The sequence below is a fragment of the Mustela nivalis genome (assembly GCF_964662115.1).
Source record: "Mustela nivalis genome assembly, chromosome: 10".
Taxonomy (NCBI): domain Eukaryota; kingdom Metazoa; phylum Chordata; class Mammalia; order Carnivora; family Mustelidae; genus Mustela; species Mustela nivalis.
Genome location: NC_139029.1, coordinates 33,043,187 through 33,070,663, shown reverse-complemented (window position 1 = coordinate 33,070,663; position 27,477 = coordinate 33,043,187). Strand labels below are relative to the sequence as shown.

Sequence of the window (27,477 nt, the reverse complement as noted above, 5' to 3'; positions counted from 1 at the left end):
CATTCACCACTCTGGGCCTCTGTCTCTTCCTCTTTAAAATGGGGTTGATGGTGACTCCAACCTCCCAGGCTTACTCTGAGGAGAAAGGAGGTAATGCATTTGAAAATACTGTAGACCACCCCACCCTCCCTGCCCACCGAGTACCAGTTAACTCATTTGTCTATTTTAGATCTTTGTAAAAGTTCTGAGGAGAGTATCTGAGAGAAAGATCTTTGTGGGGAATTGTGGGGCTTTCATTCACTTCTGTTCAGTCATTCATTCAGAAGATGTTTGCTGAGGTCTTCTGGGGGCCCAGGCCAGTGCTGGCTTTCAGAGGTGAGGAAGGTTCCTTGCCGAGAGGTGATGTGAGCACTTGTGGCTGAGGCAGCTCAGGGTTCCCAGCCCTGTGCCTGGTCCCCACGTAGAGTCAGTGGGCCAGGTCCAGCCTGGTCTTGCCACGGGCACACCTAAGCTTCAGGTTGCTGAGGAGCCCACAGAGGCCTTCACATAAGCCCCAGGTTGAATGCCCACCTGTGTTTCCTAATCGGTGCAATTGAGGAGTAATGATCATGACCATCTCAGAAGCCACAAGCAGAAGGTCAAGAAATCGGATGTTGCTCACATCAGCAAAGGTGGTGTGAGTGTGCATATCAGGTGTTCAGGATATGTCCATGGCCGTCCACCAGGAACAAATGCCAGTCGTGTAGGGAGAAGAGCATCCCCAAGCTGGGCCTTGTCGCCCAGTCCCCTGCCCCTTCTCAAGTCTCTCTCCTCATGGCCTCTGCACTCCAGCACAGGACCCTCCCCCATTTTCTGGAAACTGCCATTCCTTCTCTCACCTCAAGGCCTCCCCACATGGCTTTATGGTCCTTAGGAGCCCCCCAGTCCCATCCCTTGGCCTGATTAACTCCTGCCCATCCTTCAGAGAGCAGCTCAAAGTTTGCTTCCCCAGGGAAGCCTACCCTGACTCTTAGACTCAGTCAGGTCCTCCCCTGGGCACACCTCCTTACCACCCAGCACTTGGCCTGCGCGGCCTTTCCTCACAATCCTAATTAATAGTCCTTTAACACCTCTCTCCTCAGCTGGATTGTAAGTTCCCTGAGGGCAGGAACTGACGCCTGTTTGTTCACCTTGTATCCCCAAAGGGTAAGCTTGTGTCTGGCTCGTGTAGGCAGATAGTAAATAAAATGTGTTGTTTTGAATGAAGTTGAGCTGAGATGGCCGTGGCCCACCCCTGGGTGCCAGGGCAGGGGGAGGCGGCGAGGGCAGTGCCTGGAGCTGAGGTGCTTCCCATTAGTCCTCATGATTAATTCACAGCCACACTGTGATGGAGTGGGCTTGTCCCCAGTCAGCGCCTCCGCTGGGGCCCACCTGTTAGCGACAAACAAACAAAGGGGATAAATAATGCATTGGGAGCTGAGCCAGGCAAGGCGGCAGTATTGAAATTAATAGGGATTAGCTGAGCAGCTTGAGGATGAAATATTTACCAGGTGGGACTGGGCTTCGGGGAGGCAGCCCCCCTCACAGAGTCCCCAGGCAGAGCCAGGCCCTTCCCCAGGGCATCACTGCTAGGACTGGGGAGTCCCACCACTGATACTGCTGCCCCCAGATGTATCAGTTTGCTGGACAGACTTGTGGCCAGACTGCTGAGAGCTCAGGTCCCAGCCAGTGTCCTGGCCCAGCATGTCTTGGGGGAAATGAAGATACTAGGAAGGAGGGGAGGTGGGGAAGGGGCTCAGCCCCCAGCACTTTGGAAGCTGAGGACAAGGACCTTGACTCATTTTCAGGGCCCCGGCATGTCTAGGCTTCGGGCAACAGATGTCAGGGCTGTAATAGGTTTGCCTATGATTTTGCCTCCTAGCCTTCCCTCTTTCTTTTCTTCCAGTTCTTCCTTTTTTCCACTTAGCATGTGTTTACTGAGGGCCTCTGCACAGGTAACATTAGTGCCATCGGGTTTGTGATCTAGCAGGAGGTGACAGAGAAGGATCCCTAACACAAACATGAGGGCCCAGGTAAGACGCAAGAGGAAATGATAGCAAGGGGCGGGGCTTTCCAGCAGAAGGAGGGCATACCAAGAAGCAAAAGAGCCTGAACTCTGGGATCCAGCAAGAGAGTGGGGAAGACGAGGCCCAAGGGGGAAGCTGGGCAGATCCCCAGAACTGTATAAAGAAGTCTGGATGCTGTCTTGAGAGCAGTGAAGTGCTATTGGAGTGGTGGTGGTGATTTTAATGATTAACTCTTAAGCTTTTTACCTTGAACCAATTTTACTTGCAGAGAAGTTTTCTATACATCTCTCACCAAGCTTTCTCTCATGTTGGCATCTGACATAATCGCAGCAGTTATCAGCACCCAGGAAACAAAAGTGGCTACTATATTGTGCCCTACACTGGAGGGCTTCCTTGGATTTCAGCAGTGTTGCCAATGCTGTCCTTTTTCTGTTCCAGGATCATTGAAGGGTTTTAAGACAGGGAGTGAAATGACCAGATTTGTGGCTTAGAAGGACACCTTGGAGGAGATTGACGGGGGCAATGCAGTCTCCTAGGTGAGAGGTGGTGGTGCCCTTGACCAGGGTGGTGGTAGTGTGAATATGGGGTTAGAAATCACTGGGATATCTATGGTGGATAAGGCTCAGGGCTGGATGGAGAGTGAGAAGGGGGCCAGTGGCAGCTCTAAGCAATACCCGCTCTGTAAGGACAATCAGAAGAAAGACAGGTACAAAGAAGCGGAAGGAGTTGGGGAGGGAGGGAAGATGCTGTCACCGTAGCCCCAGGAGAAGAGCTTCAGGACACAAGTTAGTCCACTGGGGTGATCTAAACCACTGGACTTGAGCCCTGTGAGGTTGGAGGAATCATTCGAGAAAGTGGTTCAGTAGGACGAAGGTGGGGAAATCAGGTTGTAGGGGGGGAAATGAGGAAAGGAGGCCTTGAGTGTTGACTGGGAAGTTCGGCTATGAAAGGGAGGAGAGGTTGGGTACCAGTCACTGGGAAAAGGAGTTAAGACAAGGTTGTTTTTAAAGATGGGAGAGATTTGATATGTTTACATGCTTATGTTAAGGAAGCAGTGCAGAAAAACCATTGCGGCTCTGTCAGAGAAAAAGGGGCTTGCTTAGCATGGAATGCCCCCCAAAAGGAAGTATGGTGGAGAACCCAGGTAGAGTGAGGGCAGGCTTTAGAAGTGCCATCAGGACACACCCTCTCCTCTCCCTCTATAGCAGGTAAGAGAAGAGCATCCCCTATGTCTCCTGTGAAGTAGGTGACCAAACTGTGGGAGAGGGGTCGTGGTGGGGGACTTGAGAATGGGGGAAGTCAAGAAAATTCGACATTGCTGCCGGGAGAAAGAGAGAGCGTGCATGCTGATCAGGAACATAGGAGGCCGGCTGGGTGGCTTTATACAACCAGGTAAGCTTACAGACTGATTGTAAGGGTCACAGATCTGTATGGTTGCCATGTTCTCTAGTCACCCTCCGCCCAGATGCAAGCAGAGAGAAGGCAGTCTAGGTTTTTCCAGGCAAGAGTGATGGGAAGAAAAGGAAGCAAGAGAGTTGAGAATATTGGCAAGAAAGGACTGAGATGATCACCCATGAAAGGCCGGCTCCTGTGTGAGGTGCATTGGTCATGTTGCTAGGATGGGAACTGCTTGGTACATACCCGATAGCCATTGTCTTCCTTCCTCACTAAATGGAGCCCTTGTATCACTAGGGGCAGCAGCGTGTGCCCAGTTAAAACACCACTTATTTTAGTTCCTCGTGCGGCTAGATAACGGTTACATCCCTGAGTTCTGGCCAGTGAGGTAAAAGGAAAAGCATGCGAGACCTCCAGGAATGATATTTTTAAAAGGAAGTGACTCAGCCGGGAAGTACATTATTTTGCTGTTCTTGACTTCCTCTTTCCTGAAATGTGGGTGTGATGCTTGGAGCTCCCGAAGCCATTTTGGACCAGGAGGTAACCTGGAAATTGGAAGCAACAAGCTGAAAAAGGCAGAAGGAAGTAGTCTAAGCCCCTCATGGCTTTATGGAGCCACGGGGCTTTCAGGCAACTTAGATCACAAACCATAGACATAAACAGTTTTTCTTAATTCAGCTGCATTTTTTTTCCCTCTCTGTTTTCATGTGGGTTCCCGTCAAAACCTGACTCTTAGCCTTTCTAGTGGAACATGGCCTGTGTCTTATGATATAGCAGGAAACAATTTGGTCAGATGTTTCAAGAGAGCATAACAAGAGTTACCAGCTTCCTGGCTCGAAATAACAGCACCCTCATTGCCCTCTGCTCGTCCGCCCTTCAGCTGAGTTTATGTTATAGGGCCCGTTTGTTCTGTCATTCTCTCTCCTGTCTTTACATTCTGTATCAGTTGGTATGCTTCTGGCTACAAGAAAAAAAAAACTCAATGCAACGTATCTTAAATAATTGGATTTATTGGAGTGCCTGGGTGGCTCAGTGGGTTAAGCCTCTGCCTTCGGCTTGGGTCATGATTCCAGGGTCCTGGGATCGAGCCCCACATCGGAGGGGGGGAGTCTCTGCTCAGTGGGGAGTCTGCTTCCCCACCCCCCGTCTGCCTCTCTGCCTCCTTGTGGGCTCTCCCTGTCAAATAAACAAATAAAATATTTTTAAAAATAGGATTTATTAGCTCACAAAAGTTTGGATATAAGGTGATCCTAGGATTAGTTAATTCAGCATCTCAGCAATGTCTAAAGGACCCAGACGTTTCCCATTTTTCTGTTCTGTTATCTTCAGCATGTTCTTCACAGGCTAACTCCTCTAATGGTTGGAAGATGGCTTCTGCAGTCCCAGACATTATATGCAGACATGAAAATATCCGGCAGAATATAAAGGACTATTTCCTCCCCGTGTTTCTCTTCATAAGAGTGAAGTTTTCCGTGCAGGTCCTTCAGCAAACTTACCCTCATTCTCACTAGCCAGAATACACGGCCACCCCTATACCAATGACTCACAAGGGGGCAGGGATCACCACAGGTGGCTCAGACCCAAGGGACTCACCCCTGGTCCCATGAGCGAGGAGTGGGCTCTGCCAGGCTGGCAGCAAGAGAATGACTGTTGGGTAAGCAGTCACAAGTATACGGGGGAGAAAGTAGACAGGAGGCAGGTGGTGTATCCGGAGAGAGCAGAGGTATTCATGTTTCGAGGCTTCAGTGAGATGAAAGAAAAGTGTATTATTGCCAGTAACTAGGGAGATTTGAATTTAATATTTCAAAGGAAGAGCAGTGGAGGATGTTAAAAAGGTAGAAGGTGTAACTGTGGAAATGAGTAGAAATGGAATACAGCGGAAACAGTCATTAGTGCTGAGGTCAAAGATCCAAGAGCCTGGCAGCAAGTTTCTCTAAGACAGGTTGTAGAGGCTGTGGCAGGCAGGTCTCTTGGGAAGGAGGTGGTCAGGGTCTGGATTGCCAGCACATGCTTCTGAGAAAGGCCTCAGGCTGCTAGCACATGGGTCTGGGGACAGGTCACAGGTGCCTGGGGCAGTACAGGCAAGTGGCCTAACCTGTCAGTATCCCAGTGTTGGCATTTTGGAAAAAAATCTACCCTGGTTGGTCAGGCCATTCTGGAAGGGGGTAAGGCCCTGTCACCTTCCTATTGGAGCCACTCAGGTACCCTCAGAAGATAGTGCCACGGGAGACCCCTAGGGACAGGGTAAGGTGGAATGGGGCAGAGGTGCTCAGCTCTGCTCTGGAGCTGCCTCTGCTCCTCACCCCACTCCTGGCCAGGTTCCCTTCACTCGGCCTTGAGTTATCTCGCTAACCTCTGGCTCTTCTAGATGTAATATCCCAGAGTCAGGAGGAGGAGGGCGAGCCTTCTCAGCCCCTCTACCTGGATGGGGCCTTGGCTGGGAATGAGTGGGGGAGGCGGGCACCCATTGTAATGGCCAGAGCAGCCGCCCTGTTACTACGGCGTATTTCACTTTTAATTCTGACATATAATGTAATGATCTTTTTTAAGGCCCGATGATATTATCTGCCTGACTAGATTATTGAGTCTTCATCATCTCCAGATAAATTTATGGCCAGGACGAGGCTCAGGATTTATCATCAGTCAATAGAGCTCGATACTCTAACAAGGCGTGTAATAAGATATACATATTTAATGATCCAAGGGGAGGAGCGCTAATGGGAGCCCAGAGTGAGTGGTCCACAGGGCTGGGGCTCTGCCCTAGAGCTGCCATAGCTGTAGGGGCTATGGTGCCCCATGGTCCCCAACCCTGGCTTTTCTCCTGACCATCTCAGTGTCCTTCTTGTTAACATCCAGAGGAAGAGGAGGCAATAGGGAAAGGGTTGGAGCTGGGGCCTAGGCCTCTTCAGCCCAAAGAGTGTAGAGATACCCCGCCAGGGAAGTCCTCTCCCTGCTTCTGGGCCTGGGATGGGGGTGGAGGGTAGTGGTGTCCTTAGACCTGTAAACCCGGCCCCTGAGCGTTAGGGCCGGCCCACAAGGGGAGGGAGTGCCGGGGCTGCGTACCCAGGCCGTGCTGATGGTGACGGATGGTTTTTCATTACAGCCTCTCAGGTCCTGCCCGCGCCCTGTGTGGAAATTCTATTTATTCCCTAATTTGTAAAAATTCCCTCTTTATCTGATCCCAATCAGGGCGGGGTAATTGGCTCTCTGGGGCAGCGGCTGGGGTCCTTGATGAAGAACTATGTGGATGTACCCAGCCCGGCCCCCGCCCAGCCCGCCACCAGGGCCCACAATTAATAATGATTTGCAAATGGCAGACAAGCAATAACACAGAAAGATGTGGCGTCCGCGCTGCCTCTTCATTTCCTCCCCTCGCAGATATAAATGGCCACAGAACAAAAACCCAGCACTATAAATTCTGGAATTAGTTATTCACTGGGATAAATGGGGCCTGGAGCCACCAGCCCCTCTCCCACCACCCTTCTTGTCTGCTTTCCCTGATCCAGGTGTGTTTGCGGGCCTGACCCCTGGCTCCTCTCTACCTTTGGCTTTTGGTTCAGTTCCACAGTTCCCTCTTAGACCCTTCTCCCCGAGCTGTAGCTAGCCCTTCCTGTGTGGCCCAGAGTTGGGAGCTGTCACCTGCCCAGGATCTGTGGCTTTCTCAGCCTCCGCCTCTACTCGTTGACCTTTCTTGGCTGCCCAAGCTGGCTTCTGTCCCCTTCGGCACTAGGGTCTAAATGGAGGTGACAGGTCCTGCCCAGCCTGGGAGTCTAGTTCAGGATTGGTCTTGGGTGTCTTCTTTGGCATTTGGGACCACTCTGGTCATTTGTGTGGCCAAGTCTGAGTTGGGTTCCTGGTGACCGAATGCGATGTGAGTGACATAAGGCTTTGACGCCTGCTCGCCGGCCAGGCCGTTGCGGGCTGTTGGCATAGGCGTTTCCGGGCACTATGCCCTCTCGGCCGGGCACATCCTCTCCCCGCCCCCCAAGTGGCTGTGAGCTGGCGGGTAATGGGCGTGTAATGGCCTCATTTCCATGCCCGGCCTCCAGGAGCGGCGGTAAGTGTTTGATTGCCTTAATTTCCAAACACATCATTATCCCAGCTTTACCAGCGCTTAATAAACACTTTATGAGGATTTTTTTAAAAACATCTTCGGTCCGCATACTTCTCTGAAGTGATAAACTCTAATTAAGTCTAATATTTAAAAATATGGTAATGGTGAGTTGTTTGAATAAGTGGACTGCATTTCTGTAATTTCATTATTACGTAAAACACGCTAATTATTTGGAGCGCGCTTATTACGGAGAGAGAAATCGCCTGCTAATCAAGATGAAATTGCCTTTTCCCCTTATTGTGGAACCACCGTCATCCTTCACCATCAGCCCTGTGGCACCTCCAGGCACCTCGGTGGGGTGGAGGGGGCAGAGGGGAGGGGCTAGAAGAAGGGGTCACTTTGGAGTTGAGGCTATAAGGGCCCTGACTGGAGGGGAGCAGAGGGAGCTGTGGGAGCCGTGTCTGAGGACAGGGGTCTGTATCTGGGGGTGGTGTTAGGTGGGCCAGGGTAGCCCTGTCTGGGCACCCAGGGGACTGACTGCCTGGGCCATGTCTGGGACAAGGAATAGGGGCTTGTGGGATATCAGGGGATTACTCCTGGAATAGCATTGTTACTGGATATTATTGGAATAGCAACCATAATAATAATCACTAACCCAGCCACTGTTTTAAGCACTTCACAAATAAAAACTCATTTCATCTTTCAACAACCCTTTGAGGGAAGTAGTTGCTATAATTATCATTATCGTTCCCATTTTAGAAGAGAAGAAACCAAGACACAGAGAGGTGAAATAAGACCATAACTTGTTCAAGTTCATAGTTACGAAGTGATGGATTTTGGATTTGAACCCAGAACCTCAGGATATCCAGGGCCCTCTGCTGGTTCAGTCCTAAATTCAGTGCCTTGGCTCCTGTCTTCCTTCTGAGTTACCCTGTGCTGCTGTACCCTGAGTTGTACCCAGTGTAGCTTGAGATGCTGGCCCCCAGCATAGAGTTGCCCAGTTAGAAAAATATAGGGCACCAGTTAAATTTAAATGTCAGCCAAAGAACAAATAACTTTTTTTTAAGATTTTATTATTTATTTAACAGAGAGAGACAGCGAGAGAGGGAACACAACTGGGCAGTAGGAGAGGGAGAAGCAGGCTCCCCACTGAGCAGGGAGCCCAAGGTGGGGCTTAATCCCAGGACCCCAGGATCACAACCGGAGCCAAAGGCAGATACGTAGCCACTGAGCCACCCAAGCGCTCAGAACAAATAATTTTTTAGTATAAGTATGTCCCCTCTGGAGCTGGGGACTTAATAATATGGCAGTCCTCTGTCAAGCAGGCCCAGCATTAACCCGCTGGCCCTTTGCTCTCGGGCACGATGCTGCCAAGATGTGCTAACAGACAGAAAGATGTAGCAGCAAAATGAGGTTCTAGAATGTCAACACATCAGGATTCTTGCTCTTCGTCCTTGCCAAGGTTCCTGCTCCCAGTGGAGCTGTTCCCACCCCTTCTTTCCTGGCTCTTGCTCCATGGGCTCTGGCCCCCATTCCTCACCAGCTCCTGGAGATCACTAAGAAAGTGTGCTTACCAGGCTGAGATTTTGAGACAGAAGGCCTCCTGTTTGTCTGAATCTTCCTTTAGGCCACACTGCCTTGCAGCCCCATAAAGTCAGCAGCATGTCACCCTTCTGCCCCTGATGTCTCCCAGTCCAGTTTGTCCCTTTGATCATTTCATGTTCATTCTCTTTCCTCACTCCAACAGATGCACGTATGGGAATTGTATATATAATGGAGGCATCATTTCAGAAGGGTGGGGAAAGTGTGGACAATTCAATCAATGGTGATAGGACAATGGCCATCCACTGGGAGAAAAAAGTAAAGTTGGATCTTCTATTTCTCACCATATATGAAAATAAATTCCACGGGACGCCTGGGTGGCTCAGTTGGTTAAGCAGCTGCCTTCGGCTCAGGTCATGATCCCAGCGTCCTGGGATGGAGTCCCACATCGGGCTCCTTGCTCCGCAGGGAGCCTGCTTCTCCCTCTGCCTCTGCCTTCCACTCTGTCTGCCTGTGCTCGCTCTCACTCTCTCTCTCTCTCTGACAAATAAATAATAAAATCTTAAAAAAAATAAATAAATAAATAAATTCCAGACGGATTAAAAAGTTAAATATAAAAACAAAAGTATTAGAAGAAAATATATGATAGTTTTTTCTTTTAAAGATTTTATTCATTTATTTGACAGAGATCACAAGTAGGCAGAGAGGCAGAGAGAGGGAGGAAGCAGGCTCCCTGCCGAGCAGAGAGCCTGATGTAGGGCTCGATCCCAGGACCCTAAGATCATGACCTGAGCCGAAGGCAGAGGCTCAATCCACTGAGCCACCCAGGCACCCCAATATATGATAGTTTTCTAATAGCACTGGGATAAGGAAGGCCTTTTTCAGTGAGATAAAAGCCTAGAAGCTGTAAGGGAAATGCCTGATATGTTGACATGTCCCATAGGAATCTCGAGATTTAACACTAAGGTCAAGACTGCCCCAAACCTATACCACCTCAGGTTTGCCTTACCTCTTTGAGTGGTGCTAAGATCCTAGACTCACCCCCACCCATAGCCCCACACTCTGTCTGCCGCCAATAAGCCTTGCTCATTCTGTTCCTTTAAAAGCTCTTGCCTCTGTCCATGTCTCCGCATCATCCGTACATCCCCACCTCCATCTCCACCGCCACTGGGCCGGTTCTGGGCCACTGTTTCTGGCCTGGACCATGGTATAGTCTGTTAATCGGTGTCTGTGCCTTCAGGGTTAACCCCTCCAGTCCTTGAGTGATTGTTATGAATTGCGGATGTGGTTCTGTCTTGTCCCTCCTCACCTAAGTTAGCGTCTCCCTGCCATTCCCAGAGTAGTAAGCTCTGAAACTCCTTAGCTTGGCATCCCGTCTGCAGGGCTTCCTCTGACCAGTCACTGCCGGCCTGTCCAGCTTCGTCTCTCGCCGCGCGCCTGCCTCTTACTCTTCAGCACCCCCACCACCTGCTAGACTTAAGTACTTGTTTCTGGACACACTACATTTCCCCTTCAGCCAGGTGCCCGTGTGCTATTCACTATGCCAGGGTCACCTCCCCACTCCAAGCCCAGCTTGCTGGCGGGCCCCCTCCCACATGCCCTTAGACTTCTGCCTGGCTTTGTCCCTGGGGACTCCTTTCCCCATTCTCAGTGCCTTTTCTGTGCTGACTTTTCCTGAAGCACTGCTCACACCGCACCTCTGACGGGTCTGCAGCCAGGCCCTCGACCCGGTTTGGCCCGTGTGCGCGCAGCATGCAGAGGTGTCCGTGTGTGTTTGCTGAATGAAGGCATGCACGAATAAATGGTTCTCTAAGAGTTTCCGTGTGCCCTTTCCCTCCTGAGGGTGGCCCTCACCCAGGCCCTGCTTCCCAGAAGCCCTCTACTATTCGGTTCCCAGACAAGTGCTCCTAACTGGCCCGTGTCAGCCTCAGGTCATGGTCCTGTGTAAGCCCTCATTGGGTGTCCTCTGTGGTCTGAGCCCTCCTTCCGCTAGCAGCTTTGCCAAGCAGATATTTGACTACCCTTGGGCCCAGCCAATAAGCTTATCCTTTGTCAGGTGCTAGCCCCACTCACCTCTCTGACAGATTTAAGCAGCTGCACATCTCCCGTTATGGAGTTGGCAATATAAAAATATTTCCAATGTTAAGAATATTAATGCCCCAAACAGAAGAGAGTCATCTTGTCACAAGCTGATAACCCTGCAGGAACATAAAATCATGTAGTCTTCTAGAATTTGAAAGTAAGGAAGACCCACCTTGGAGGCCTCTTTGTAGGCAAGAGGCTATGTGCCTCCTGCCCCTCACCTTCTACACCATGCCAGCATCAGGCTGGTCTCATTAGTTCAGTGGGAGGTTCCAGAAGGGGGAGCTGCTGACCATGTGGCCCCTGGGCTTTAAGCAGAGGACTCTCCCAGAGGCCATTTTGTCACCAGCCTCATCCTGCTGTTCTCGCTGAACTTGTGGCCTGTTAAAAGGCCCAGATTTGTCTCTTCACTTCTGCTCCATTTCCTCAACTTCTAATCATACCGTTGACTTTTTAACCGGCTTAGTAGGTTGCACTGACTCACGAGGTTTCCGGGGCTAGAAAAAGAGCCTGGGCTGGAAGCCCACAACTGCCATACCGCGGACTTGGGGAACTGAAGCAGCTGTCTTCCCCAGTCTGGGTCTTTGTTGTAGTGGACCAGTTACAACAAGTTAGGCTCCAGAATGCTCAGTAAACAGGATCAGTAGTCAGTGTGAGCTTGTGCAGTGAATGCCAGTTGGTCTCAGCACGTGTGCTGGCCTCTCTGTCATCTGCGCCATAGATTGTACAGGATTTACCTTCTCGCCGTCGGGTCACCGGGAAAACTAGCATCCTTGCCTTCCCTCCAAAAAGAGGAAGTACTCCAAACTTAAAGTACCGACAAAGACGGGGTGTGGAGGGGTGTCACCTGCTCAGTGCTCACAGTTAACACAGGTAGCATCCCTGATCACCCCTAGTGGAGGAATCTGAACTTCAAAGAAACTTAAGCACTTGCCACAAGCACACAGCCAGTGGGCAAAGACTAGAAATGGGTCTGTCTTTGTCATTTTCAGAAAACAGTGGTTGGAACACAGGGATTGGGGGTAGAGAATGGCAGGGGTAAGACCAGAGAGAGCGGGGACCTGTTTTTTATAGGGCCTTTGCCTTTAAGTCATATTAAAGAGTATAGCCTTGAACCTGAGGGCAGCAGGAGCCATTGAAAGGATTTAAAGAGACAAGGATGTGATCAGATTTGTGTAAGAGCAAGAGATGATGGGGTCTGCCCTGGGTGGTGGGGGTGGGGGGGTGCTGCCAGAATGAAGGGAAGTAGATGATTAAACAGTAAGAAGATAAAATTCACAGTTGATGCTTGAGATCTGGGGAGGGAGAGAGCAAAGTGTCAAGCTCGATTCTCAGGCTTCTTTGGGAGCACTTGGGGTGCTGTTCATTGGGATGGAGAACACTGGGTAGTGAAAACACGTGGGAAGGACACTGGTGCATTATTGGATGTTTTGAGTTTACATGATCTAGAAAGAGATGTTCCAGAGCTCAGGAGAGATGCAGGCAAGAGACGGCGATCTTCAGGGCTCACTGAAGCTCAGGGTGTGGACGAAGCCAGCCAGTGTGTCCAGTGAGGAGAGGTCAAGGACTGACTGGGGCCAGGCACAGGTGGGAGGTCAGTGCTGGCTCTCTGGATGGCTGGTGGCCTGGGGGGAGGGTCTGGGCATATTCACTAGGACCAGGGGAGGCAGATTGAGCGATTTGTCCAGGATTGAGGGAGGAGCCAGATGAAGTCAATAGAAAACTAATTTTCTTTTCTGCTGGAAGAAATGAGGTGTGTGGCCGCTGGGTAATTGCAGATAACGAGGGGACTTATTCTTAATATGCACAGCGGCCATGGTCCCCAGAGTGCAGGAGACAGGAAGGATTGGAGGTGCCCTGACAAGGCCAGACATCTTTGGGAAGAAAATCACCCTATCGTAGCACCTTTTGATGGTGCCATCACAGCCTCTGGACCCTATCATAAACCTTCCTGCTCCCAGGGCCCTTCCTGACCCATCTCCAGCCTGCCCCTCCTACACAGATCTTCCTGTCCCCTTCTCCTTCCTGTCAGCTGCCTCACTCCTGTCGCAGCCCCCTCCCTCCACCTTCTACCCCCACGGCACAGGCATACACACTAAGGGAGACAAATGACGGGGCCTCAGCTGAGCGGGGTGCGTGTCCGGCCCATAAACCACGGGGACGGGTCACGTCTGGAGTTGCCATGGCCGCCACTACCCACCCATCTGTCTTCCCACTGCCCTGCCTCAGACCAGCCCTTGTGGCTTCCTGAATCCCTGGAGGAAAAGGGTGTCCCCGTGTCTGGGTCCTGTATCACTTTTACATGTCCATATCCCCCTTGAGTATGTTCATGTTGAGGTCAGCTAAAGAGGACCATGTGCGACTGATCTGCCCTAAACAGGGCTCAGAGTCGTGTCTGGCTAATGACATGGGACCTGGGACGGCCGACTCCCGCTCACACAGCCCTTCTCTAGCTCTGTTGGGCCGTTTCCTAGCCTAAGGTTCTAGCAAGGGCAGGCTGGAGGGCTCAGTGGAAAGAGTTGGCCCTTGACAGATGCAGAGGCCTCCTGACCCCACCTTGACCTTACCACCACCCTGCACCTGATTATGACATCGAAGTATAATGCTTCTGCAATCACAGCATCGATCGCATGCGGGCTGGTAGCGGCTGAGGTCCTGGTTATGGCCCAGGAGCATCTGTAGGAGGTGGGAGAGGGATGGGAAGAGAGGCAGGCGAAGCAATGGGGACTGGGCTGGTGGTGTTGGCAGTGGAACAGAAGAACTCTGGGCACTTGGGTATTTCTGTCCTTGGCTTTCTGTAGAGGGACAAGAGTTGGGCAGCTGCACCTCCTGCTGGTGGCATTAGAACAAGTCCTGGCCGGTGTCCATGATACTGAAGGACCGGAGTACCTGCTCCTGCAGCCGCCAGCGTTCCAGGAGTTTCTCACAGGGATCAGTACTGGAGAAACTGCCGTGACAGGGTCTGGCAGGAGCAGATGTACTTAGATACAGCCAGAGACAGGACTACTGAAGCCTGACCGGCACCAGCTTCGAGCCTAGTGGGGTAGGAGAGGCAGAGCTTAGCCTGAGCACACAGGCACGTCTAGTGGAGGACTGCTGGCCAGGGTGTGGGAGGACTGCAGACCTGGACCCTCTCCACTGCTCTGGGTTCCACAGAAGGGGCCCAGGCAGGCTGCTGTTGGGAGTGCACAAGCCTGGGGCCCAGAGCAGGCTTCCCAGGCTCCCGGCCCAAAAGTGCCAAGGCCTGTGCTTCGTTACCAGCCATTATGGCCTGGGCCACATCTCTCTCTCTCTCTCTCTCTCACACACACACACACACACACACACACACACACACACACACGCAAGTGCCGGCAAAGTCACCCTGGCCGTGGGCGTGATGAATGGCCGCACAGTAATGAAATGGAGACATCAAGGCGGGTGGCGGGAAGACGGAGTGTGGCGGACGGGCCGTCCCCACGCGGCGGCAACAAGAAGGATCGCCCAGCGGCCGGGGGCCGTCAAGGGAGAAATTACACATTTACTCTGCCTTTTTCTTACTGCGACGGCGCCCATACATCACCGCTGGGGCTGGGGCGGGACATGCCGGCCAATTTCCAGCATGAATTATGGGACCGAGCAGCACTGAGACCGTGCTTCCTGCTGGCCCGGCCTCATCCAGCCCAACGTGAGGCTGGAGATGCGGCCACCAGGGGACAGGACCCCCTGGTTAAGAGCCTGTGGCTCCTGAATCTGACCCGGCTCCCCTTCCCCCAGCTACATAAGAGCACCTGTGGGCACAGAGGGGAAGGATCTGGGCCCCATCTAAATGTCCTCTCTTTCTCTTCTCAGATGACTGCAAGAATATTGCCAACATCATGAAGACACTTGCGTATCAAGGCTTCATCTTCAAGCAGACATCAAAGCCGTTCTGATTGGCCGAGGACGGGATGGGGCAGGACAGGGTAGCTGCTTGGCCCAGCCCAGAACCCTCCTTTCCCTCACCAGAGGGGAAAAGGGAGAGTGGCACAGCTCTACATCCAGAGTGTCCCCCAGCCTGCCCTGTGGGCTTGCGCCCTGGGTAAGGGCTTGGCCACTCGGCCCCTCTGGAGCAGACACTTTGTGCCCCCCACCCCAATCCCTCAACCTCAGCCCAGTATTAGCCCCTCCCATTGTGGGCCTGGGCTAGGGGGACCCAGGCACTCACCGCCTCTTCCCTGGTACACAGGCTTCTGCTGGGGCCACCGAGCCCCCCTGTGCCCCCTCCCATCTGTAGTGCATGGTGTGTGGTGCCCCCAGGGCTCCAGGACAGATCAGGCCCCACCTTGTGTCTACCCCCATCCCCGCTGTGAACGTGCCACTGAATAAAGTCGGGGAAACGAGGCTGTGGGTGTGTGTGGACCGGACACTGCTGTGCCTGATACCGTCCAAGGTGTACAGGGGTTAGCGCGTATTCCGGGCTGCTCTGGGGCTGAGGGCCACTGGAGTGGCTTGCAGTCACTGGAGCACCTGTGAGAACCTCCCTGAATAAGCACAGGGCCACGGGCACTGTCTAAGCACAAGGCAGTGTCTGAAGCCACCACTATGTGTGAACCATCTTGAGAGCAGAACCAAGTACAGATGTTTGGGCAACACTGGCAGTGGTGAGAAGGCTGCTCGGGGCATCCACGCAGGCAGGTCCCAAGGCCACCCCTGTGGAGTGGGTGTGGTGACTGTGCCCCCCACCTCCCTAGCCAAGGGTGGGAAGGAAAAGGAAGCAGCCCAGTCCGACTCAGCAGCTCTATTTACACAGCAGCACCCGCACCCACTGTGGCCTCTCATGGCTTCTTGGCTTTCTTCACAGAAGAGGAACTGGAGGCTGATTCCCGACGCTTCCTCTGAGAAGACACAGAAGGCAACAGAGTCAATGCCCCCCCCCCCCCAAGCTCTGCTCAGGCTCAGTGCATGCATTTCATACTCAGGGCAGGTGATCCCATGGCCACCCAGTCCTGCCCTCAGTCTCAGAACCCTGTCACAGTAACTGCGGGCACTGGAGGGAGCGGGACCGGCCGTTCGCGCTCCCCCTGCCCAACTGGGCTCTTACCGAATTGGGCGTGAGGGGCGCGCCCACCACATCAATGATGGTGTCCTTGGTGGGGTCAGGGCCAAGACTGGGGTCAGGCACTGCCGGCTCCGCAGAGGCTGGGGCTGGGCCAGACGCTGGCGTGGCGGGGCCCCCGAGCACACCGGCCCGGGCCAGGGCCTCGTGCCGGTGCCGCAGCATCTGTAGCTCGTACTCGCAGTTGGCGCAGGCCTGCTTGAGCTCGTAGAGCAGCACCAGGTCACTCCGCAGCTCGTTGAACATGTGCACCAGCTCCTCAGTGGGCGTCGGGCTCAGCTCTGCAGGTGGTAGGTGGAGGGCGGAGGCAGAGCCAGGGTGTGCGGGAAGGCCAGCGATGCAAAGTGCCCTCCCCAGCCCAGCCTCGATCGCAAGCCGCAGATGGCCAGGTCCCGTGGGCCCAGTCCCCACTCACCCACACCAAGCTCCAGCAGCATCTGCTCCAGGGCCTTGATCTTCTTCTGTCCCACGGAGCTTGGCAGCTTCATCTGCAATGACCCAAAACACTTAGCCCTCTCCCCGACAAGTGGTTAAGGACAACAGGGACCAAAGGCAAGGGGAGCGGGAGAGAAGTGAACCCCTGGAGGGAGCTCTGTGGAACAGAGCAAGAGCTTTGACTTCAGCCCGGCCACACCCCCAAGACCTCTCTCTGAAGCGCATGGCACGCTCCCTCCCGGTGCTCCAGGGCCACGGCTGCCACGCACAGGCTGCAGGGAGCCCAGGGCCCCAGCACGGCGATGGAGGCGACACGTACCCGCTGGCTCCGCAGGGTGACACCGGCAGACTTGAAGTCTGGGAACTTGATGCCTGCAGTCTCGGGAACAGCCTGGGGGAGAAGAAGTTATGGAGACCGAGGCACAGTGGCGGGAGGGCCCCGAGTTAGTCCCGATGCCCTGCCAGCTCTGAGTGCCCTCGGAGCTCTGCACCCTGAACTGGGCTGACTCAGTCTCCGCACCGGCTTCTCCGCCTCCTTTTTCTGGGGTAGCTTCTTCTTGGGGGCCTTGCGCTCGGTGCGCCGCTGCTCCGCGGTGGTGTCCGCTGCCGTTATCAGCTTCTGCAGGTCCTGGCTGCGCTTCTCCCGCTCCTTCTTCCGGGCTTCAATCTTGCGCAGCTCCTGCAGCAGATACTCCTCCTCTGCTACCTGGGAAAGCGAGACACCCCAAATGTGAGGGTGCATGGCGGGGGGGGTGTTGTGGCGAGGCAGATGGGGAGCTGTAGGGCCACTAGCCTGTCCGTGAGCCACACCAAGAGGCAAGGGACAACGAGGGAGGGGGAGGGGTGTGCAGTGTGGAGAGTGGCTAGCAAGGAAGGACTAGGCGGGGCGGCAGGGGAACCAGGAAGGGAGGAACCATCCTGCAAGCCTGCGGGATGAAAGCAGAGGGCTTCAGGAACTGACCTGCTCCGGGGTCCGGTTGTAGAGACGCTCCAGCTGCTCCTTCCGCCGTCGCTCATGCCCAGCATCAAACACCGGTATCTTGAGGTCTGTGCCTGGCACAGCCCGCACATTGGCAAGTTTGGCACAAATGTGATAGTACCGCTCCTTCAAGTCCTCCACAGAACGCTTCTAAGGATAAAGACAAGGTGGGAATGGACAGTGAGTGCCCAAAGGCACAGGGACAGGGTCGCATGAAGGCAGGGGGCCGGCCAGGCACAGCGGGGACACACATGCAAATGCGTAACACCAGCTCACCTTGAACTGCTGGTGGTCATAGCGGTCGTGGATTACTACAAAACGTAAGTCAAAGCGGCGGCTGAGATCAAAGAGATGGTCCGTCTCTGCCTTAGTCCAGGCGTCGTCGTGGAGGTACAGCTGGTACTCTTGCTCTGAGTACACGGGAACCTGCACAGTCTACTGGCACAGAGGGACAGAGTATGGGCGCACCACGTCATGGCCAGCGGGCTTCAGCCCCCTGTGGTCACAGCCTGTGATCTGTGTACCACCCATTCCTAGGCGGAACCAAAGCAAAACCTCTGCCTAGGGCCCTGCAGACTGCAGCCTGGAAACGATGCTTCCAGGTGAGGAAACACACTGCTTGCCCAGAGACCCCAGCAAGCTAGGGCTGCAGCCTGCCTCTGGATTGGGCCCAGGAGCAATGTGACCATGCCTTCAGCTCCAGAGCCTCAGTAACAGGATACATGCTCCTGTCCCCAGGGTTAAGGTGAGGGGCTCACATGTAAGGGCTTCTGTGGAGTCCAAAGGTTAACTCTGGAGTAGAGCAGATGGCTAAATACTGGAGAAAGGCCCAGGATGCCGGAGCCTGTAGAACCCTTCTCTGAAGCACTGCTGCCACCAAGTGGTGACAATGAGACTTGCAGCTCCCCAGTGCAGGCCAAAGTCTCCTCTCTCAGCACATGCACCCCTGCACACATCCCTGCCTCCCTCCTGCCATGCCCCAACCCCCAGACCCTCCTCGGGGACATAAAGCACCACCACCAACTGAGCCAGTCAGTCAGAAACCCCAGGAAGGAGTCAATGTTAGGCCAGACTAGGGAAGTTCCTTCTCTATCAAAGACCACACTGGTTCTAAACCTGCTCTCAAGACCCTGTTTCTAGCTGCCTCCTGGACTTCTCCTACTGGAGGTCCCACATATACCTAAAACTTAATATGCTCAGGTGACAGATGTTAACCAGACTTATTGTGGTGATCATTTTGCAATATACACAAATATGAACCTGAAACAATATTGTATGTTGATTATACCTCATAAGAAATATGTGTTTGTATGTTCAGTACTGAGTTCATCACCCTCCCTCAAACTTCTAGCTCTTTCAGGTCGATTCTCAAGTCAATGTCACCATTAGCCAACACAGGTGCCCAAGCCAGAAGACTAGAAAGCATCTTTAAGCATCTTTAACTCCTACCTTTACCTTTGACCCCTCCCCTTCCACAAAGCTGGGGCTTTTACCCCCAGGATCTCTACCTCTACCTGCCACATCCCAGTCCAGACCATCACCACCACTGCCTGCATCAGAAACAGCCTCCCCACCAGCCTCTCTGTCTCCATTTGATCCCCCTCCAAACAATTCTCCATCTGCATCCAAGATGTGATCTCTCTGACCAGTGCTATTACCTAAAGGACAGCCTGTAGACGACTGCTGTTTGCAAACTGGTACCAGTGGTCTATGTTAAGTATGGAAAGTGAGAGTAGGCATTTAGAAACCTTTATGACAATTTCACAGAAATCACATCCTACTGAATTGAATATGAAGAAACACACGGGTTGGGGGGCACCTGGGTGGGTTAGGTTGTGATCTTGGGGTCCTGGGAACAAACCCCGTGTCAGGATCCCTGCTCAGTGGGGAGTCTGCCTCTCCCTCTCCTCTGCCCCTCCACCCACCTTGCTCTCTCTAATAAGTAAAGTTTAAAAAAAAAACCCACGGACTTGTATTTTGTCTTTTCTTGTCACCTTACTGTCAGTCTCTGATGGACTGGAAATTATTTTTTTTAAGCCCTTCATCACAGATAATTTGAGAAATATAGAATAAATCTATATAATAATATATACATAATATATATAATAAATATAGAATAAATCTATAAAATCTAGAATAAATATCTGATCATGTCACCCATCTCTTCCTAAACCCCTCAGAAGTTCTCTACTACACTAAAAGTGTCTTCTAGCTAATTCACAAACTCCTCAAAAGCACAGGTCAGCACAGGGACAGGACACTCTAAGGATCAATTAATATTTACAGAATCAACCAATGAACACAGAGGTGAATGACCCAGCCTCTCTGCAGCCACACCCTCACATACCCCAGGTTCCAAACAAATGACTAGCAGTGCTGGGAACTCACTAGGCTCCCCTCAGCCTTTGTTGTTCTTGCCTAAAGTGCATTTCCACTTCCACATTCCTTCCTCTACAAAGGTTAACTTATCATCCTTTTGGCCTCTTACAGGTATCAGCTCCTCTTGGAAGTCTCTCTGGTTTCCCAGGCTTGGTTAAGTATACCTTCCAAGTATTTCAATTCCGTTTAATTAAGAAAAAAAAAAAAAAAAAAGCTCAGGACCTGTATAGCCAGTTCTGCTCTCAAGGGCCTCACAGTCAAGTGAGGGAGACATTCATTCATTCAACATATATCATATATTTATCATGGGCCTGCCAGACCTATGCTGAGAACACCAGTGCTGAATGCTGAGTAAGACAGACAGTGGCCTGACCTTCTCAGAGCTCAGATTCTGCTGAAAAAATAATTTAGTCCAGTGTGGCGAGTTTGATGCCAACCGTACACCTAAGGGTGTAACAAGTGACACCTGATCCAGCCTGGGGACAAGGGTTGGTCAGGGAAGAGGTGACAGGAAACAGTAAGGTTGAAAGAGAAGAGTGAAATGATCATGATTCTCTTTTATAAAGACCACCCTGACAGCAGTAAGGACAGATGAGGGGAAACAAGAGCCTGGGAGGCCAGTTGGCAGGTTTTAGAAACAATCCAGGTGAGAAGTGAAGAGGCCTCAACTAAAACCGCACCAGTGGAAGGTAGGGAACAGGGCACAGACCTAATTTTGGGTTAAAACCACAAGACTTGGCACCTGGACATAAGGGGTAAAAGAAGACACCATCACAGGCGACCCCTGTGTCTCAGGCTTGAGCAAGAGAGTAGCTGGGGAGCCACAGACTGAGAGTGGGGCCCCAGGAACCAGCAGTACTGGAAGGAAGATTCATTAGTTCACCTTTCTCCGACTTCATGCTCCACCTGCAGTCACCACGATCCTTCTAAGACTCAAATCGGATCCTGACAGTACTCTATTTAAAAATCTGTCAGTTGCTACCCAAAGATAGTAGGGCCAAGCCCAGATTCCTGAGCGGGGCTGCCAAGCCCTGCCTGACCAGACCCTGCTGACCTCTTGGGCCTCATCTTGCACCATGTCCTACCCCGGGTTTAGGCTTCATCAGGAGAGAAACTCCTGCAGCACACCATACATGTGACTGGTTTTCTATCTATGCCTTTACTCCTGCTGGGCCCTCTGCCTGAAAAAGTCACTACACTTTGTTCCTAACATTGCCTGGTGACATACTTTAGGACACAATTCCAGCTCTAACTGCTCCAGGAAGCTTCCATGGCCTTCAAGTCCTCCCCAAACAGCATGCATCCTACTGGACTGTAATTACCTGTGCCTTTCCCCACTCCCTCCCCAACAATATGGAGAGTTTCTTGAGGGTAGTTATTGTTGCTGGTGTAATTCTGTGTTCTGAATACCTAAGGTTTGACTTGACATGAAGCAGCTTTTACCAAATACAAAATGAACATTTTTTTGTCTTCTCAAATTGTCTCATTCAACCTTCCCTCTCATCTCAACACCTCACCTCTTGGTTGTCCCTTCTCAGTCCTGTACCTCCAGCTTTCTCCCTCCACTGGAACTTAGGAGGTCTGAGGATGGTGGTGAGAGGGAGGAAAACCAGCTCTCCGAGGTGAGGGAGAATGATGGGTCACACCCGGATGTGCTCAGTCCGGGAAGCCTGTGAGCCACCCAGGCAGAGCAGTGCAGGTACAGCTGGCTACACTGGGCTGAGGGGGGAAAGTCAGGACTTGAAGCCTTGGGATCAGGGCCCAGTGTTTTTGGCCTCCAAGTCAAGGCTGCTCCAGGCTGCAGGGACTGTGACACCATATCATATAATGGCTTGAACAACAGCCTAAGAAATCCTAGCCTAGTCCAGCTCTGCCTCTCACTGGCTGGGGGAGTGTGTGTAAGGCCCTGCTCTGTCTGAGCCTTAGTAATCAAGACCAGAGAGGATTCAGCTCGGACCAGGGTGCCAGCACAGGGAATGAGGAACAAAGGCAGATGTGGTTTATTAAGGAAACAGAATCAGTGGACTCGATGATTCGATGTATCGCTGAGATTTAGTTCAAATGCCACCTTCTCATAGAGGCCCGTCCTAACCACATGATCTGAATTAGGCTTCCCCTATGGCCTACGAGTTCACTCTTTTAACTCATTTCATATTCCATTCATATCCTGGTTTCATTTTACCTTTTACTTTTTACTTTTCATTTCCGATAAAATGGCTCTTATCTGAAAGAGTTCTATTTGTTTGCTTCCATTTTTGTCATCTATCCTTCCCTGCCTTCTTGGTCCTATTGTTGAATGAAATAATTAGAGACTACAGGAGAAGTGATATCAAGGATGATTCCCATGTTTCTGGTTTGGGTAGCTGGGTGGGCAGCGGTACCATTCACTGATATGGGTGAGGAGGAGAGGGAACAGATGTGTTCTGCTCAGGGGTACCTACTTGAAGTTCTTGTGGGGCCTTCCCAAAGAGACATTAAGTAAATGATTGAAGATATTAAGTGGAGTCACTTAATGCCTTGCATAAAGCAGGCAACCGAAGCTACAGAGAAAATGAGACCCACTAGGGAGAAAGTACAGAGAGACAGGGACACAGCTCTGAGGAACAGCAACATTTGAAGGGCCAAGAGAAACCACCAAAAACCAGACCAGGCCCAGGAAAGGACAGGATCCCATGGGCAGATAAGACCCATGAAGTCTCACCCTGCAGGTATCTGCCATGTGGACTGAGTGAGTAACCGTGGTTGACACAAAGACTGACCGTGCCTCTGGAGCCAACCCCAGGAGGGTGAGAGCTCCCAGAGGTAGCTCTGAGTGGCTGAGCTACGTTGGCCTATGTCCAAATGGTGATGGCTCACCTTATTGAACCTGGCGAAGGGGTAGTCCTTGCCCTCCTCAGCTGCCCGTCGCCAGTGGAAGAACATAGCTCCATCCTTACGGGCTGGGTTGGTGAACGGCATCCACTTCCAGGGCCGCACCTTCTTGGAGCCTAACTTGGCTTTCACTGTGCGGTAGCCTTGACCAGTGTCACTGGGCAGCAGTGGGGGTGCATCCCTGACAGAAGAGTTTGGAGAGATGAGAGGTTAGAGTCAGAGGTGTGCAGAGAGCCTTTGGGCCCAGGCTGATCTACGCTGGAGCAAGGAAGTCACATCCTGGAATGAGAGGTCTGAGCTCCTCCTACATCCTACTAGGCAAGCAGGAGCCCCGACTGGGCAGGGCAGCAGGGAGAGAATTGGCAGAGAAAACCAGGAGATAGGGACATGCAGATTGGTCAGGGACCAGAACCTAGGGCGCTTGGGATTTTAGTACTTGCTTCTTGTCAGAATAGAGCAGTGCATAGACCTCTCGGTGCATGCCCTCGGGCCTCTTGAAGGTCAATGTCTCGGAGGACTTCTTGGACTTTTTCTGAGAAGAGAAACCACAGGATAGGAACCACAGCCTAGACTCCCTTCCCTGAAAATTCTCTAGCCCAGCCTAATCCCTGAACAAAACAGCACCTACAGGTACAATGATAATGCGTACCTATTTGACACATAACAACACACCAGGAAGGCCCACTCACAGGGAAACCTCTAGTTGGAGCAGGTCATTCCTGCCCAACCCCACCCCGCTGGGTAGAGCCCTGACCTGTCAGGGTAGAAAATACTTTTCCACCATCTCTGAGAACGTCACACCGACCTGGTGCCACCCTGCCCCAATATCCTACAAGAGTCTCACTCTTTTGGTACTCTCATCTCTTAAGAGTGTCACACTCTCTTGGTCCCCACCATTTCCCATGGGTGTCCCACCACCTCCATCCCATCTCATCAAGGTAACACTGTCTGTCCCATTATGTCACACCTTTTATCGCCCATCTCTCTAGGAGCGCAGCACCGCCCCCTTCTCCCCCCCTCTCTCCCATTGTCACTGCTCCCCACTTCACTCCCAGTACCCAAGGCTCTCAGGCGCCCCCGCTACCTTGTCCGGGTTAATAATGTCCTTTTTGCTGATGGTCCCGGCAGCTGCATCACCCTCTGGACCTCCGAGTTCTAGTATGTCCCGCACATCCGCGCCTGTGGCCATCGCGCCTGATGGGGGAGCGCCCCGAGGTCAAGGGTCAGTGCCTGAGAAGGGACCAGGCTCAGGCCGGGGGGCGGAGCCACTTCTGCCCCAACTGAGGCGGGGTGAAGAGGCAGACCGCTACGAGGAGGGCAGTCCAGATGTGGTCGGAGTTCGGCCTGTTTCCCACCGTTTGAGTCTCCCTAACTGCCCCCGTCTGCCTCCTCAACCCCAGCGCCTCGGCACCCGGATTCTGACTGCAGGGTCCACCGCTCCCCTATCCCCGCAAAGCCGCGGACAGAAACTTCCGGTCGTGCGCACTCGAAACGCGGCCGGCAGGAACACGTCCGGTCTGTGCTGCGCGGAAATGGAGCCGGCTGGCAACCCAGTGCGAAGGCGGCTGACTGTGGTGAGCTCCTGGCAGGGTTTGGCTCCCACCCGCTCGCCGACGTTCGGGTGCTGCCTGCTTTCTGGCATTTCCGCCCTACGTTGCTCTCTTGCATCTCGGGCAATAAAAACAGCGCAGAGTTTTGGAAGTCGCTTAATTCCTCTGAGGCCGTTTCATTTATGAAATGGAAATTGTAATGGCACCTGCTTAAGTGAAGGACCGATAATCCATGCAAAACGTTAGCAAATTGTCTGGCACGTTTAATTTTTTTATTAAATAAATCAGTGGTATTAACGGCCCCTGTTCATTAAACGTTAAGTGTGTGCCAGGCACTGTACTAAGCGTCAGAGGTGAAGAGATGAAGTAGTCAAAGCGGAGCATCTTAGGATGGCTGCCAGGATGGAGTGAGGCCTGCACCCTCACTTACAGCTTCTCTGAGGGAGCTCCCCCTCCCATGGGGCTTTCCTGGAACTAAACTGGTCTGGGAGCTAACGGCGCTAGTGTGGGTTACACAGCGGCCCAAGAACACAGCCCAGAGCAGGGAGCAGCCAGAAGAAGTCTCAAAGGAAGAAATTTATTAATCTCCCTGGAGAGAGAAACGTCTGGAACAGGAGGTCCGGAGGAAGCGCAGAAGGGACAGGGAATGCAGCTCCCAACGTCAGTCTCTGCATACCATCCCACAAATATGGAAGACACGTAGCCATTGAGCATGGAGTGAGGGCTTGGCAAGGCCCTGAGGAAACTAGACCCCAGGCTGCCAAAGAACCAAGCAGGGACTTGAGGAGCACACAGCCTGCACAAGTTAGCAATCATTGTTGTAGCCTGCTCTGGCTCAGAGGGGACAGGGACGCAGCAGCTGCAGCTGCCAGCCTACCTAGATCCCAAAACTTTGAAGAACTGGATCTGGAGATAGAAATCTTGTGCTTTTGCAGAGACCTGATTTCTGGGTGAATCCTCTGGGCTCTAAATAGTTTCTAGGCAAAGCCAGGGTCTTGTGCAGAAATTGCCCTCAGGGTAAAGGAATGGTCCTTGGAGCCAGAAGAGGACAGAGCAATGGGAAAGAGTCCTGCACCTGTGCCTCAAACACTTGACTCTACTTGTAGTTAGTTGTTTTATATCTATCTCTGCTGATAGACTTTTTTTTGGAAATTTATTGTTTTTGTTTTCTTTTTGAGAAAGAGCGAGCACATATGAGTGGGGGTATGGGGTGGGGGAGCAGGGGGAGAAGGAGAGAGAGAATCTTAAGCAGGCTCCATGCCCAGTGCAGAACCTGATGCTGGCTCAGTCTCACACCCCTGAGATCATGACCTGAGCTGAAATCAAGAGTCGGCTACTTAGTCAACAGAGCCATCCAGGTGCCCCTCCCCTGATATATTTATTTCTTTGAGGATCATGATACATAAATGTAGGTATGTATCAGGCATTGTTCTAGGCTCTGGGGATGCAGTAGGTGAATGAGATACAAATGTCCCTTGGTGGAAAAAGAGAAACTCGGCAACAAAACAATGTTAGTTTTTATGGTGACAAGAGCTATGAAAAAAATAAAATAGGGTAATAGGATAGGGGACTACTTTACGCAGTGTGGTCAGGGAAACCTTCCCTGAAATCTGAGCTAAGGCTTAAATGATGGAAGCAGCCACAGACTACGTGGGGAAAGAATGTTTCAGACAGGAGGAATAATAAGCCCCAAATCCCTAAGATGGAAGGAACTCTCCATATTAAAGGCACATAAAGAAAAAAAGCCAGTGTGGCCAGTGGTGAGTGAGGAGGGGGAGAATAGAAAGACTTGAGATCAAAGGCAGGTATAGAGGGCCATGGTAAAGAGTTCGGGTTTTACCCAATAAGCAATTAGATGGTATCTTTTCTTGGCCACAGTCTAGATTCTATCCTCATCCTTGGAGTGTACCACTGTAGCTGCCAGTCATTGGGAAATTCCCCAAATGCATGGTCCAGAGCTTCTCTTCCCTTGGGAAAACGGAGTCCAGGGATTGGGAAAAGGGGACAAGAGAAGGATGCCTCCCTTGACCCATCTGAGGAGCCACTGCCCACACTTCCTCAACCAGACTGCAGGTGGCAACAGTTCCACTGACCACCCAGAGAGGGGCTTGTTCTGCAACACCCATCAGATCCTCTGCGGGAACACAACATCACTTCTGGAGAGACTCTTCACTACAGTGACCTACTGCGGAGCCAGGAAGAGGGACTTCAGGCCAGGACACTCTGGGGCTGCAGAGCCAACCTTAAAGGAATTTTTGTTTATCTCTAAGAGCAGTATGAAGCCACTGAAATGCATGTGGGAGTGGCCATGACAGCCTGCCAGTTGCGGGGTGGGAGGGGAAACTGGAGGAGAAGAACCAGGTGGGAGGCAGTGGTAGCATCCCCTGGAATTAGGAACATGTATGACTGCGTGTGGATACAGAAAACAGAATTTAAGAGCGACCCAGAAACCCATCCCTCCTCAGCTTGTCTATTCACATCTGGGCCCAGAAATAGTACACTGGGGCTCCCAAGGACCGGGCCTGGCTCTTCCCTTCCTTGCTTCTTCTCCCTTCTCCCTCTCCCCGCTACCTCCTCACCCTCCACTCTGCTCCTCACCAAGACTATTCTCCTTAGCAGCGGCAGCAGATCTCCTCATCCCCAGAGATCTCCCCACACAAGGTGCCCACAGGCTTTATATGCATGAGGCTCCTTAGAACCTGTGGGAAAGGGGAGGCAATCTGTACGTGCTGTGCGCAAGATCCAGAGCCTCTCACTCTGACCTGGTCTTGCTCAACTTAATTATCAGGAACAACTTCCAACGAACGAGGACATATTTCCCACTTTTCAAAATAGGCAAAGAGCGTGATTAGGAAAGCTCCAGAAAAAGTGCTACAGCCAACACATGTATAGGTAAACAAGCAGCATCACCTGATGAAAGAAGTGAAATGAAATGAGAAATAAGTACATTGACGAAAGGAAATGGAGAAATTGAAAACGATAATGAGATATCAGTGTTTGCCTCATTGGGTAGGTGAAAACCCAAATAACCGTTGTGATACCCATTCTCAGCAAGAGTACTTCTGCCCTAGTCTCCAGCCTACTGGTTTTATGAGAATGTCGAATAATGCGATTTTGATCATTAGTTC

The 27,477-nt window shown here is 52.1% G+C and overlaps 2 protein-coding genes, 1 long non-coding RNA gene and 1 pseudogene across 14 annotated transcripts in view; 2 read left to right on the top strand and 2 right to left on the bottom strand.

The window, feature by feature from the left end:
• The window catches only part of ERI3 (ERI1 exoribonuclease family member 3), a 126,080-nt gene extending 110,660 nt beyond the window's left edge, over positions 1-15,420 (top strand). For 10 of the 11 annotated variants that reach the window (XM_082687325.1, XM_082687330.1, XM_082687322.1 and 7 more), the window contains one exon: positions 14,890-15,420. In XM_082687325.1, the coding sequence (XP_082543451.1) occupies positions 14,890-14,972 (83 nt within the window). In that variant the 3' untranslated portion in view covers positions 14,973-15,420. Of the gene's footprint in view, positions 1-2,423; positions 2,522-14,889 lie in introns of all 11 variants that reach the window. The other variant, XM_082687324.1, reaches the window with a different exon arrangement.
• On the bottom strand, positions 4,371-9,501 carry LOC309842723. The gene is made up of 2 exons (XR_014299747.1): positions 7,020-9,501; positions 4,371-4,556 (listed from the first exon to the last, which is right to left on the bottom strand). It is a non-coding gene; the product is annotated as an uncharacterized lncRNA (long non-coding RNA).
• A 382-nt stretch (positions 15,421-15,802) lies between the features above and the next one.
• On the bottom strand, positions 15,803-24,307 carry DMAP1 (DNA methyltransferase 1 associated protein 1). The gene is made up of 10 exons (XM_082687292.1): positions 23,884-24,307; positions 23,240-23,331; positions 22,785-22,980; positions 17,826-17,984; positions 17,532-17,699; positions 17,091-17,276; positions 16,890-16,961; positions 16,551-16,623; positions 16,121-16,416; positions 15,803-15,914 (listed from the first exon to the last, which is right to left on the bottom strand). Exons 1-10 carry the CDS (start codon positions 23,986-23,988, stop codon positions 15,855-15,857), a joined length of 1,407 nt encoding a protein of 468 aa, XP_082543418.1. The 5' UTR covers positions 23,989-24,307; the 3' UTR covers positions 15,803-15,854.
• Positions 23,997-27,477, top strand: part of LOC309843214 (metaxin-3-like) — a 21,207-nt pseudogene continuing 17,726 nt past the window's right edge. The window contains exons 1-2 of the transcript in view: positions 23,997-24,021; positions 24,200-24,373. The product of the transcript in view is annotated as a metaxin-3-like (transcript). The remainder of the gene's footprint in view (positions 24,022-24,199; positions 24,374-27,477) is intronic.

Excerpts from the sequence above, each read along its gene's own strand:
- DMAP1 (XM_082687292.1), bottom strand. The coding sequence starts at position 23,988 with ATGGCCACAGGCGCGGATGTGCGGGACATACTAGAACTCGGAGGTCCA. Across the intron at positions 17,985-22,784 it reads CCTTCGCCAGGTTCAATAAG|ACTGTGCAGGTTCCCGTGTA; the intron begins GTGAGCCATCAC and ends CTGTGCCAGTAG. Across the intron at positions 17,277-17,531 it reads ACAACCGGACCCCGGAGCAG|GTAGCAGAGGAGGAGTATCT; the intron begins GTCAGTTCCTGA and ends TCGCTTTCCCAG.